Consider the following 14,464-nt stretch of genomic DNA (forward strand, 5'->3'; position numbering starts at 1 on the left):
AATCAGAAATGAGCTCGTTATGGGTAGAGGTCAGTTGAGACAGAGTGGCAGAGTGGTGGAGAGGCATAATTGAGGCACTGTCTCAGGACCTGGATGCCGGGACCCCAACACGCAGCCCATTCACAGCAACCACAAGCACATAATCTCTTAACTCAGTTCTAAACTTACCGTCTTACCGGCAGCCATTATGCAGCAGCTTGCATGCATTTTCTTCCCTGACCATAACTCAGCACTAGCATCAGCTGTGCATTTGCATGTCAGTTTGAGTCCTGGACCACTTTGTAGTCAGTAGTAAAAGAGAGAAAAATCGGATGTTTAAGTGGCATTCTGTTGACTTTTAACCAAAGTATGTAAGAGCATAGCCTCTGAGGTGAACTTCTGCTTTTCAAAATTGTGTTGCTTGGCAGTTACGACTGGGTTACTGATTCTAGGCTGAGAAAATGGGGACTTTGTTTGGAAAGAGCTGGCATAAATCACTGAAAACTGCCCCATGCAACTGTGTTCATGAAGAAAAAGGGGTTGGTTTCAGGATTAATCAGGTAGATGCTTCTGTTATTAGTTAAGAATTCTGTAAAGCGCAAGAAAAAAAATCACTTAATTAAAAATGTTTTTATCATAGTCTTTCCTTTACAAAATAAAACAAAACAAGCTGTCACATAATTTTGAAGTTTACCATAAGGAGGAATTCAGTGAATGCACTGATCCTCGGCCAGTCTGAAATCCCCAGCACCAAAAGAACATACAGCAATCTGCTTCCACAGGGACCAATCTGTGAATGGTAACAACCACATGGAAAACAGAAGTGTTTTCTTTTACGAAAGATGTAAGAACCTCCCTTAGGAGCAAGAGTTTTTTTACACTTTGCCCTAAGGAGCAAGGTTTGGCAGGTAAGTCCTCAACCCATGGTTGCTCTCGGAAATTCTCAGATTTCTTCTGAGGCTAAAAGTGCTTGTTCCGGCTTTATTTAGATTTGTAACTTTCAGCCTGGCTTCCTATGGTGGTCTTTACTTGGAACCATTACAGAGCACTCATTTTGCAGTACTTTGCATCTACCTTCGTAGCCTATTTTTCATTAGAGTACCATAAAGTGGTACCTTACTGTTCATTCAGTGTTAATGTGCTTGACACAGTTGGCACAGAGGGGCACTGCATCACTGTATAAGTCTGAGGCTTAAGAGGTTTGCTACATCAGTGCCAGAAGACCTAGATTCTAGTTTTATTGCTAGAGATTCATGGGTCAACCATGCTTGGAAAGTCATTTAATTTCTCTGTACCTTAGAACTGAGAGTTGCTGGAAATTATAGTGTTTTAGAAGGGGAAGGGTAGTTAGGTTGCAACGAGGAAGAATTTCTATGTAAATATTTTGAGTAAATTGTCTAAAGAGATCTCAAAAGAAAGGGAACTAACCTTTAAGATTCCAGTAATTTGCTGTGATTTGTTTCTCATTCTAAAATTTTTTTGCTAACTTTGTATTCTTTTTCTTAAAAAGGGTTGTCAAATTGTATAAGCTCTAGGAACCACAAAACCCAAATTCTCCCTATTCCTAACATGAATGTGCACTCTAGCCAAGGTAGTCTATTCTTTGCCAGTGAAGCTGCTGTGCCTTTTCTTAAACTGTCCTCTCTACATGAGGAGATGGAGTGAGGATATGGTAGGATAGAAGGAACAGTGAGTGTAATGATTCAGACAGGAAAGAGCTTGTTCACATAACTAAACTGAAGCCAGTGTAGTGATGGTACATGAAAGTAAAGAGAGGATGGTGTCAGCTGAGGCAGGGGCCAGGTGGACCATAGAAAAGAACTTGGATGTTATTCTAGCCACTGAAGTTGGAGAGTGATTCAGATATAGCTAAAATATAAAAAGATCATTCTGGTTACTATGGAGAATAAACAGTGGCAGGACAAGAGTAAAATCAGGGAGACAAATTGTACTGGTATAGCTGTCTGGGTAAGAAAAGCTGGTGGCTTGGACTAGGATGGCAAAGTAGAGATGGAAGGAAATGGTCAGATTGGTCTATATTATGCAGGTGGAGATGACAGGGCTTGTTGATAAATTATATTGGATCCGATAGGAATGAAGAAAATAAGGAAGTCAAGGATAATCCCCAGGTTTGAGCAACTGGGAAGATAGGGTACTATTCGCTCACCGGAAGATGACTAGTAGAATGACAGTTTAGATATGGTGAGACTGAGAAGCCTGTGATACTTACTCCAAGAAGGTCAAGTAGGTCTCTTGCTATCCAGAGTCTGCATGAGAGGTTCATGCTGAAAATATAACTTTGGGAGTCATAAGCATGTAGATGGCTTTCAAAACTATGGGAATGGATAAGAACACATAAGAAGAGAGTAGAGATAGAAAAAGAGAAGAGGATCTAAGGTGGGACCACAGAGAACTCTAACATTTAATGATCAAGTAGAGGAGGAGGAATATGCAAAACAGAGAAAGAGCAGCCAGAAAGAAGAAAGCCAGGAGAGGGTAGTACTGTGGAAGCCAAGAAAGCAGAATGTTTCAAGAAGGTAGGAATGGCTATCGAGGCTAAATGCCATTGAGATGCTGAACAGGATAAAGACAGAAAAGTGACCTTTGGTCTTGGGAACATAGAGTTCGGTAGATACCAAGCTAGATAAAGGTAAGTAATTTCAATATACTGAAAGAACTAGAAATCAGACTGGAGTGATTTGATGAGGTACTAGAAAAATAGAACATAAATAGATCTGTGATCATTATAGAAATTAAATCGGTAGTTTAAAAACCTACATTCTCCTCCTCAACAAACAAAAACCTACTATGCTTCTGCTAAGTTCTATCAGACCTTCAAGATCTAGATAATTTCTACCATATGAAAACTGTTTCAAAAAACAGAAAATAATGAAAAGATCCCCAATTTATTTTATGAGGCTGTTACAATACCATCATGTTTAGTCATATTATAACCAAAATCAGTCATGGATTTTATGAGAAAGAAAAGTTATAGGCCAGTTCATATTAGTTCACAGATGCAGACATTCTAAAAAATTAGCAAAGGAATCCAGTAATATAGGAAAAAATAATATATCATGACGGTGTATATCCCAGGAGGTAAAAATAGTTTAACATTTAAAAAGGTATTAATATTAATATATTAACACAATAAAGGAGAAAAAGTATAGCATTATTTCAATAGATTCAGAATAAGCATTTGGTAAAATTCAATATGTATACATTCATGATTAAAAACAACTTTTTGTGAGCTGAGAATAGAAAGAAACTTCCTTTTTCTGATGAAGGATATCTACCCAAACCTGCAATAAATACAATACTTAATAGAGAAAAGTTAGAAGCCTACTCTCTGAAGTCAAGAATATCCACTATCACTGATCCTATTCCATAATAAAACATAATATGACAAGAAAAAGTATTAAAAGTTGTAAAAATAGAAAGAAACAACACCATCATTCACTAAACATATGATTGTATACACAGAAAATCCAAGTGAATGTAAGAAATACAATTGTAATTAATGTTAGCAAGGTTGCTGGATACACACTCAAAATACAAAAATCAGTGGTATTCTGTGTACCAGCCACAAAAAGTTGAATATTGTAATAAAAAAAATTTATAACAGTGACCAAACTGTAAGCTAAACAGGACAAAGTATCTAATAAAAGATGAGTAAGACCTTTATGAAAAAAAATACAAAACTTCACCGAGGTATGTTAAAAAAAAGAGAAAGAAAACAAAGCGATATCATGTCCATAGTTAGGAAGACTCAATATCATAAAACTGTCAAATCACTCAAATAATATTCATAAGTTAAAAAAAGCCAAGAGTTTTGAAGAAGAACCTTAAGTCGTAGCTTCTCCCTATTAGATATCAAGAAAGTTGGGGGTATCTTCCCTTTCCCTTCCTATGAAGGAACACGGCCTAGGAGTTAACAGTCGTGGCTCTTTCCACCCTCTCACTCACACTCTCTCAGAAAAGGAGGGACTTTTGTGATTGGTGAATTTAGAGGGCAAAACAGAAGCTGGGTATTCTTGGCTCAGTCCTATCTGGGTTCCTGAAGAGGAGTCATCTGATTGTCTCTGCAGTGTAGTTAAGGGCCTGCCATGGCAGAGAAAGCCTGTGGTTCTCCAGTTCACATTTTGATTATGAGAGTAAGTTTAATTTTGAGTGATGACTTTGCAAACCCTTTTTTACAGATTTAAAGCCACATTTTCCAAGTGGCTTTATCAGTAAGAAAACCGACATTTTGATTTTTATTAGTCTGTCTCTTGTATTCCTTCTCTCAAATGGATCCAAACATGGGGTGGGGGGTGGGAAGGGATGCTATTTATAGGGCATTCTCAAACCTCAACAAGACTTACAGAAATTATGTCTCATAATAATTAAGAATGTGGTACTAGCCCAGGGGTGGACAAATAACACAATGAGCAGAATAGAGAGAACAGAAACAAATCCATGTATATAAAGGAACTTGGTACATAAAAGTGATGTCATTATCAATCAGTGGAGAAAAGATAGACTGTTCAATAAATGATACAGGGACAATTTGCTTTCCATACTGAGCAAGATTAATTTAGTCATTAATCAGGTGGTGTTGTGGGTTACCTCTTTTTTCATTATTTTAGGTTATTTACTGTTTATGTTAAAAAAACTTTTCATGAGTTATATGCCTTGTTTCCAACTAGACCACGAATTTCTTGAGGGCAGTGCTCATATCCATTCTCATCCATACATCAAAGTAAAGATCAATGATAGATGTAACTTTCTTATTATCCTCAAGGCCTATCCTTATGGCATAGAAGAAAACGGAACCAATACTGTACCCCTCTCCCCACAAATAATTTTTCCATCTAACGTCTCATTTCATCCTCACCACAAACTGGTGAGAGGAACAGGGGAGGGATTGTAGATGAGAAAATTAAGTTTCAGAGAGAAAGGACTTCAAGTTCATCCAGCAGATTAGAAAAAGATCTGAAATCAGAAGCCGGTGTCCTTACAAGAGACCATGCTGCTCCTGGTTGTCTAACTCTACAGCCCCAGTTACCATTCACATGATTTTGTAAGTTATTTCCCATCACCCAGGGATTCAAACTTCAAGAATTACTAGATGGCTAGAGCCAACAGCTTTCTATTTATTTAAGTCAACCTAATGTCTTCTTTGTATTAGACTTCTCTTCTCCCCTTCTCTTTTTAAAAGGGTCATGTCTATCCTGACAAGGCACTTTAAGCAGCATCTTGCCCTTTTGGTACGACAAGCACTGACATTAAATGTAAGAAACATTTTAGTATGTACCTCCTGGTGTCAGACTAGGTACTGACAAGCTGATCTATTCTTTGTCTGCTTTATAGCCACTGATCCTAATGTTCATTCTATAGTCTTATTCTTTGCTTACTTTTTGGAAAAGTCCTAGGGGTTTCATGTCACCCTTCCATGAATCATACTGGCTGTCCTCCAGTATGTGCCTCGGCAATGAACTCAAGGATTCCTTGCCCAGCTAACTTTCCAGTGTTCAAACAACAGCCCCTCGACCCACCCTCCCCCTGAGGATGATTCCTCCTCCTCAGCCAGACTGGGGCTTCGAGTTACCCAAGAATATTGGCTGCCTTTCCTTTTCTTCAGATATCTCATTACAGAAGAAAACCCAGAAGGCAAGTGTGGAGCAACAAGGAAGTCAAAAAAGTTTTTCAGGATCATTATCTACATTATAGTTTCTGGTTATCAGAGATAAAGGTACTCACCACCTAACCATTAGTCCATGCTCCATGAAGTTTTTCAGGTTAGGAAGGGTTTGCCTCAAGTCTGGAGTCCCTAGTCCATGTTGATATCTTAGCTGCAAAGGCGGAAGAATAGAATTAAAAGAAATTTTGGCAGATTCTAGGCACTGCTTCAGAAAAATGAACCACTAAACAAGTTATGTTTTGAACTCATGAGGAAATGTAAATGTGTAATCCCAATATTAATTACACTGTTGAGATGGTATTTAAAAGCAGCCTCTTCATCTACTGTTCCCTTGCCCTCTAAACTTGGAGAGGATTAATAGTGATGAACTGTGGAATCAGGATATTTCAAAGACTCCCGTATCTAGTTTTCTTTTCTACTCCCAGATCCTGGCAGGGTTTGCTAACACCAACTTCAAGGACATACACCATAAAACCAGTATTTCAGTTTAGATACTGGAGGAGTCCCTTCTTTCACCAGCCCTTCTCTCTGTATAAACAAGGGTAAGAATCACCTTGTATTCATCTCTGATTCCAACAGTGTCTGGCATAGTGCTGGTGCTCAGTTAATGCTTATTAAACAAATAAACAGCAAGCCACTTTCAATAGAGGTTGTGCTCTACATTTCTCAAGTCCCTAACTCTCCCATTTGTCCAGAACCAGAGCATATAGCTGGAGAGCTAGAAGGAGGGAACCACTGGCTTGGGAGCTAGATCTGCCCTTTGTTTGATTTATTTCTGCCAGAGGCCAATTTTCTAAAATTAATAAAATTATTTCTTCTGGATAACTTGCTAAATGGTTTTCATTTGTCTGTTCCTTACCTCCTTTTCACTCTGTCTCTGAATACCACCATTTGCTTCCTTAACTGAGTATAATGGAGCACCTTAGTGTAACTAAGGTAAGTGTATGTGCATTTCACATACATGCTCATTCATATATCAAATACATAGTAAGTGGACAACACAGCCCTGCAAAAAGGCGTTTTCCAAATGACATAATATATAAGGAGAACATTTATAAACTTTATAAACTGTACACTGGTGTACAAATGTGAAGGGGCATCGGTCTTAAGGTTTTACTTTTTCAGCACTTGAATTTGAAAACTGGCAAAGTCAAATTTTTTAATATTTTTCTCACAAAAAATAAATTCACTACCAACAAAAAAAGAGTAAGTTTTCTTTTGTTTGTATCTAGTATTCAATTGATATTTCTCTGAGTAAGTGACACTTAACAGAGAAAGAGTGCACTCTCATCGATACTGAACTTTTAAAGGAAAAACCCTAAATCTAACTGGGTGTCTTGAATGGTCTGAATGAAACACACATACAGTAAGGAGGTAGAAATACACAATTTTAAAACTAAAACGTATCTTGAATACTATTTAAGCCAATTCTTTCTTTTTGCAGATGGGAAAACTGAAGCCCAGAAAGGGGAAGTAAATTCTGTAGGGCCACATGGTTCAATGGCAAAGATATTATCAGCCAGGGTCTCCTTTTCACAAACCATGCTACTCCACCATCTACTCTAAAGTCTGAGAAGAAAATTGGTAACAGTACTTGAGAAGACAGAGGGAAAATGTTACTTTTCTTTTTCAAATCTAGCTTGGTGACCTAAATCACCTCCTGAGATTTGCTGACCTTGAATTATAAGACCTACCCCATATTAAATGACATCATTTCTTGTATTAATATAAAAGCATTTTTCCATACACTGATAAAAGCAAAATGGCTGATATCCCAATATGACATTCCTGAATTCATTGTTTCAATAAAAAAGTGAAATTGTTTACACATGGCGTGGAAATTTCACCTGTGATTCATACTGAAAAATATTATATATCAAAAAAACCATACTGAAATAACACTAAGCTATGTGTCTCTGAGCCAGTATATAGTCAATTGCCTGCCTCAGGCTCCACAATGGAAGGTGGGTGTTGAATTCTTTTCAGAGACCACAATGAAAATTTCTCTCCAAGTCTGATTTCAACCAAAAAAAGGAACATGTGGGAATTTCAAGCCTCCACCCAGGTCTTAACTCTTCATTTGCTGCATAGTACTCTTATTTTTTATCATACAATCTTAGGATTTTATAGCTTAAAGAGACCCTGCAGACAGATCATCTTTCTAACCTTCTTCCTTTTATAAATGAAGAAACTGAGGCTCAGGAAGGCAAGTGTCCTGCCCAAAGTCACAGAGCTGATAAGGGACAAAGCCAAGGCTAGAACCTCTTAATAACAGCTCCAAATTCTTTCTACCATATCACTCTTTTAATTTTCAACATAGACACTCAATCTATGGCTTCCTTTCCAGTTTCGCGTGTTTCTTGTGCTTTGCAAGCTCTGGATTCTCTTTGTTCTTCTCCCTTAAAGGAACCTCAAGAAGGACTTATCCGTTTTTGCAGATGTAAAACCATTAAAAATTTTGATAGTGAAATTTTTGAATTATACCAGTGATACAACTAAAAGATGTCCAAGAAATGCTCTGGATTCTCTGGAGTTTGAATTTTTCCAGCAGTGGAACACTGAGGAGGACTGATCAGGCCTTCCCTTTCTAAAACCATGACCTGTTTTCAGGAATTAGTGACATTCAGGGATGTGGCCATAGACTTCTCTCAGCAGAAGAGGAAATACCTGGACCCTATTCAGAGGGATTTGTACAGGGATGTGATGTTGGAGAACTATAGGAACCTGGTCTCACTGGGACATTCCATTTTAAGCCAGATGTGGTTGGCTTATTGGAGCAAGGAAAAGAGCCCTGGAAAATTCTGAGGGAAGAAACATGGAAGATGGTACACAGATTTGGATTTACAGTATGAGATAATCAGTTATGTAGAAATGCCCACTTATGAAAAAGATGTGTCTTCTATACAACATCAGAACATACATAACAGAGTGAAACTATGAATGTAAGAAATGTCAGAAGAACTTTTGTAGTGATTATCAACTTACTCTAAATCAAAGATTTCATACTGGACTTCCAATAAAGATGGCAGAATAGATGATACCCAGCGTCACCCTCTCCCACAATCAACCAATTTACCACTATTAAAAAGCAACCAACAGCCAAGCTGGGGCCACTAGAGTTCAGGAGAAGAGGAAGAGAGACTTATGGAGTACATGAAGGCAGAAGAAGTCACAATGAGAGAAAGAAAGGACTGACTACTCTGACCATTTCGAGTGCTGGCCATTTCAAGGCTGGCCCTGGTAACCACACAGAGCAAGAGCTAGAAAAAGCTGTCCCCTTCGTATGGCGTTGCTTGGAGGCCACAAGGGAGAAGAGGGCCTTGGTGGCCCCCAGGCCAGCAAGTTCACTAACAGGGTTCTTGTGGACCCACATAGGAGTGAGGGGTCATAGACAATTGAAAAAAGGAGCCACCCAGAGACCAGTGAGACACCTCAAGGGACCAGCGCATAGCCTGTCCCATGGGAAGTGTTTGGAGTACGGGAGGTGGGCGGTCCAGCAGGGGAACATTAGGGCACAGCATGGACAGCTGATCTGCCCTCCAATCAGCGCAGGACCACTCAGTGGAGACTGGTCGGAATATAGAACTGTAGGAGGTGCAGTTTGCTGAGAAGACACAGGCCCAGACCAGAGTTTCCACACAACCCAGAGGTATCAGACCTCATAAGACCCAGAAATGCTTACAAGGTCAACAATTAAAACCTGAGCTGCACAAAAAGCCTTCCCCAGAGAATCAGCAGCAAAGCAGCAATTTAGCTCAACTACAGAGCTTAAATGCTGGTTTCCACAGGAAGATCCCCCATTTTACAAATAAGCAAAGGACAACAAATTAGTTTCAATGCAGAGTTAAGTGGTGGGAATAGCAATTATTCCAAACAGAGCTGAAAGAAAAAACAAAAAACAAAAAACCCACAGATCAGAGACAAAGTTCTGATATTAACCAGTAAAAATCTAACACCACTAAAGAACACCTATAAAACCTAGGAGGATCATAAGCCCCCTGGGTCCAAGCGGGGGCAGAAGGGGACCAAGGGCCTCAGCCATGCCCCGCCATGTCCGCATCCAGCTCAGCAACAACCACCAAGCCGCCACCAGAGGTGCACCCCAGGCTCCTGGGTTGGGGGGAGCTGAGAGCCTCAGCCATATCCCCCCAAAGCCCACATCCAACCAAGCCACAACCGAGCCGCCACTGGAAGCCCCTGGGCTCCCCTGCTGTAATGAGGGAGGTACCACAGGCTTCAACCATGCCCCCCTTATCTTTCCCCCACCCGATTCTCCTTGCTCCTTTCCCCCTCCCCCCAACTACTGCACAACATCTTAGAATGTAAAATAATAATACTGATAATAAATTTAAAAATTTTTTTCAACATAGAGAACAAAAAAAGAAATACATACATAATACATATACATTAATTTTTATTAATAAAGTACATGTATTGTTTAACAAGTCTAAACTCCTATAAGGCTTATAATTTTTAAAAAAAATCAGTTCTCTGCTCTTCAGTGGCAACCACTTTTAGCCATTTTCTTCTATACCTTCATATGTCTTAATAATATGCTTATACCAATTTCTTAATCCCCGAAGTTTTAGATATCATCTGTTGTGTTTCTAGCATGAAAGACAAGAACTGAGCTCTCTTCCACCATTCCTCTCTCACACACTTTATCCCCTCTTTCATACATTATCTACCGACTTTTTATTAAAGAATATGAAAATTTGACTTTCTCCCCTCCCACTTATACTCCCCCTCCACATCCTTTCAATATATTCAATATCTCATTTTTTGTTAAATCTATATTTAGTGTTTACCTCATTATACCTACGTAAATATTGTTAACTGCCAAGCCACGTAATGTACTATTCCTTTCTTGTACTTTTTTTTTCCTTGGGAAGCGAAAACTGCCATTTTTCCATATGCTGAGTTTTTCTATGCACCTATCACTAGATACCTCCTGAACTCTGACAAAACTTTAAAACTTTTCTTAATGTGATTAAATATACCAAATAATCAATCAAGTCAATTTCCCCTCTTAGAGATATATTTCCTGAAGCCCCCTCTCTCTGCTCTAAACTGAACTGGCTATTAGCTAGGCATGCTGTATTGCTATCTTCTTAGAACTTTCCTTCATTATCATCCTAGAAATTGTGTTTACTTTTCTCCTGTGTTATAGTCTTCCTTTGTGTCTTCTTTCATTCACCGAGTCTTTTTTCATCTATTAGGCCGGGCACTTAGTGAGTCCTTTCAATATAAAAACTCTTATCCTCTTATTCTGATCATTTTCCCATATTATTATTACCTCATTTCTTCCTCCTCTTCCTTCATTTTCTATCACCTCTGGGTTTTCTTTTTTTTAAATATTAGAAGCTTCCCTTTAATGTCTAGTAATCTTTGGTTGTCAGTTCATCTTTACCAGTGAGATGTGATAAGAAAAAAGCTAAAAAGCTCATAAGAAAGTCTATGCATTGGCAGTGCTTAATGACTGGTGGGTGGAGGGGGATCACTACAGAATGAGTGGATGGAAACATCCAGCCTTTTCCATGGGGGACATGTCAGCCTCAGTAGCTCTCATTGCCGGGACTATCCCCCCCCTCCCCGAGGGAGTCCTCCCATCTTCTGGAGGTATAATCTGGATGGTATTTCAGGAGTCAAGTAGGAAAAAGCAGTTGGGGAACTTTGTGTTGGTATGTTGGGCTTTCACTTAATCCCCTTGTTTTCAGTAAGGCACCTGCCTTCTCACTCCCAGTATATGAGGTGGTTCAGAGTTGAGAACTTCTTGGGTTCAATATTTTTTTTATCAGAAAGTAAACCTCCATTTTCCCACTGGGGTATGTGAGAGGGTAGTTGCTTGGCTATGCAGAATAGGGACTGTGAACTGGGAGTCTTCCTCCTCTTTCTGTAGACTGTCAACTAACCCTATTTTTACTTCTTTATATTGCCCCTATACTTTATGAGTACTTGGTACCTCCAAATCCTTCTGGAGTTCTGTGGTTTGAATGATATTGCTTCTTGAAGGTTTTTGATTTAATTTTCTCCATTCTGCCAAATCAGTTTATCATTCATTTATTTACTTGCAATTTTCTAAAATTTTGTTGACTCTATTACCTGCTTTTGTCTCTTCTGTTCTTTTCATCCTTGTGAGTTTACAATTTTTAAATTATTTTATCTTTATTAGCAGCATTTCAATAAGGAGATGACATAAATGAGTATATTCATTTTGTTTATGGTGAAGTCCCCTCTCTCTATATAACAGCTTTTCAGTACTGTCTAACGACCCTCTTTATAGCTTTTTACATAATACTCACTTCTCTGGCAGAGAGTTCTCTTTCCTATCTCCATACCTCTGTCTAGGCATCCTATATCTGGCCATGTTCTATCCATTCTTAAAGAGCCAAGAAAAAAAAAGTTCCATTTCCTGTAGGAAGCTCCCTTTGACTACTCCAGGATAAGAGGGTATTTTATCCCTCACCCCAAATCCCTTCCTACACCTCCTTTCCATTTGCTCTCTTTGGAAAGCCTTAACTAATTGGATAGGTACTTGATAATATTCAGTAATGAACAAGTTAAATTAATGCAGTATAGGAGGAAATGAGAGGCATCATGACAGTGGCATGAACTTGGATGCAGAAGACTAGGTTGAATACCAGTGCTGTCACTTACTAGTTGACTGACTTCAGGTAACTCACTTCACTTGCCTGAGTTTCAATTTCCTTATGTGTAAACTGGAGATTTTACCTGCCTTGCAGAGCTGTTGTAAAGTTTAAATAAGATAAAATATATACAGCATCCAAAACAATATCTGGCATATAGTAAGTGCTCAGTATACAATACTTATTATCATTATTGATATATATATATACTCTTCTCTATATTATCATCACCATAGCATCTCCCACTCGGCTGGGTATAAAACTGGTTTATCACTTAACTAATAAAATGGGAATCAGAAAAGAAAGAAGAGTTACTTCAAATCAAAGGGAACATCTTCAGTACATTGTTCACTTTTTTAAATATTAATTTTTACTAAGCTTCCAACTGCAAGCACTCCAGAGAGGCAGTGACAAACACATACATGTCAACATCTTTAAAATAACTCCATAGTGAAATAGACAGATTGATACATGGATGTGGGCTGTCAGGACCAGCTCCGCTATATGGCCATGCACAATCCTTCTGGGCTTGGGCTAGTCACATAATTTTCAAACTTTTTAAATTAAGTAATCTTTAACAAGTTAACTCCCTGTTAAGGTATTAGTAAAAATAAAAAGGAAAAGAAGAACCTGGCCAAGGAGGAAGGGACAGGGATAGGGAAAGAGGAGAAAGAATTACATTTACTAAGTTTCTACGTGTCCTGTTCAACAAATATTTATCCGGTGTCCACTAGGCTAGGCACTGTGAATTAGTTTTCTGTCTTTGGAATGACAGGCCTGGACTCTCACCATATATCATGTATAACCTTGAGCAAATTACACACCAGTCTGTGCATTGTCTATAAAACAGGACCAACAATATTTGTCTTATAAGGTTGTTGTAAGAGTTCAATTAGAATTTATATAGAAATGGGAAGCTGCTGAAGCCTGCCTTTACAGGGTAGGCATTAGAAGCGTTGAGGGTGTAGAGCACTAAGCTGAAGAATTCTGACTTCATTTTTCCTCTCAGCAGTAAGAATCTATTCCACAGTTTTAAGCAGGAGGGTGAAAGAGAAAAACAACTCCAGAGGAGGACAGGTTAAAAGACTGAAGTACTCTTTTCTCTAAAAAATCTTATTTCAGGTTCCATCAAAACCTGCCCTTACCAGCTATTATCAATACCACACTTCTCTAAATACAGCTCCTTCTATCACTTCTGACTGGGGAAGGAGATGTCAAGAAACCTAGACAAATAAAATATTGCTTGGGGTCTAACTGCCTCATATTAGCCTCTGAAATAAACACCTTTTGTAACAACTTCCTACTGTACCAGCACCCAAAGAGTCTAAGCAGTTTTTAATTGGAATTTTGGTTTCAATTAGCTTGAATTTTAGCTTTACTCTGATTGGTTTAGAACTCCATGGGAGCAATTAAATTATTGTTCAATTCTACGGCTATTAGGCAACCAAGGCAAAAACTACATGCAGATAATAAATTAGATGGGAAGTGGGGAGAAACAATGTTCAGTGGTTTCCGTGGAAAAATTAACAAATGGTATTGCTTACCAGCAAAAGAAAATTCCTATACTAAAATAATCAGGAAGAGCTGGCGTTATAGTTATTGGAACAAGCAAGAAGAAAGAAAACAAGAGCAAAGAATACATTTAGATTGTAACAGACAACTAAAGTCAATTCCATTAACTATCTTCTCTCTGTTTTCCTCTCCCACACCCCCTTTTTGTATAAAATACAGTATTTTTCCAAAGCCACGTGCTTTTTTCATCCCAAATTGCTATACATTCACTTTGAGTTTCACCAAATTCAACAGATAACTATGATGTTAGAGCTCTTGCAGTTGGAATTATCTAGTTCAAACAGCTTGATAAATGCTCTTCAACCGAATAGGTAAGACATTTATTATAGCTCTGGAGATTATATTTTTTTAAAAAGTACAATTGTAATTCTGAGAAATAAATGCTCAGTTCTCATACTCAGTGAGCATCCTTCTATTGAACTAAAAGGTCTAATATAATATCAAAGTGCTCAATTTTATTTTTATTTTATAAAGATGATTTTTCCAGGCCAGGAAAGACTCTGGGGGTTCAGGAATTATTCTGTCATTTAGGTTTTGGCAGAGCAGAAACTCAGTTTAGACAACACATACACACACACACACA

General features: G+C 38.4%; 1 protein-coding gene across 2 annotated transcripts in view; it reads right to left on the minus strand.

Annotated features, from left to right (window-relative positions):
* UVRAG (UV radiation resistance associated) overlaps positions 1-14,464 on the minus strand; it is a 303,565-nt gene that overhangs the window by 20,524 nt on the left and 268,577 nt on the right. For both annotated transcript variants that reach the window (XM_063093326.1, XM_063093327.1), the window contains exon 14: positions 5,722-5,813. In XM_063093326.1, coding sequence (XP_062949396.1) covers positions 5,722-5,813 — 92 coding nt within the window. The remainder of the gene's footprint in view (positions 1-5,721; positions 5,814-14,464) is intronic.

Source organism: Cynocephalus volans, chromosome 4 (assembly GCF_027409185.1).
Source record: "Cynocephalus volans isolate mCynVol1 chromosome 4, mCynVol1.pri, whole genome shotgun sequence".
Lineage (NCBI taxonomy): Eukaryota > Metazoa > Chordata > Mammalia > Dermoptera > Cynocephalidae > Cynocephalus > Cynocephalus volans.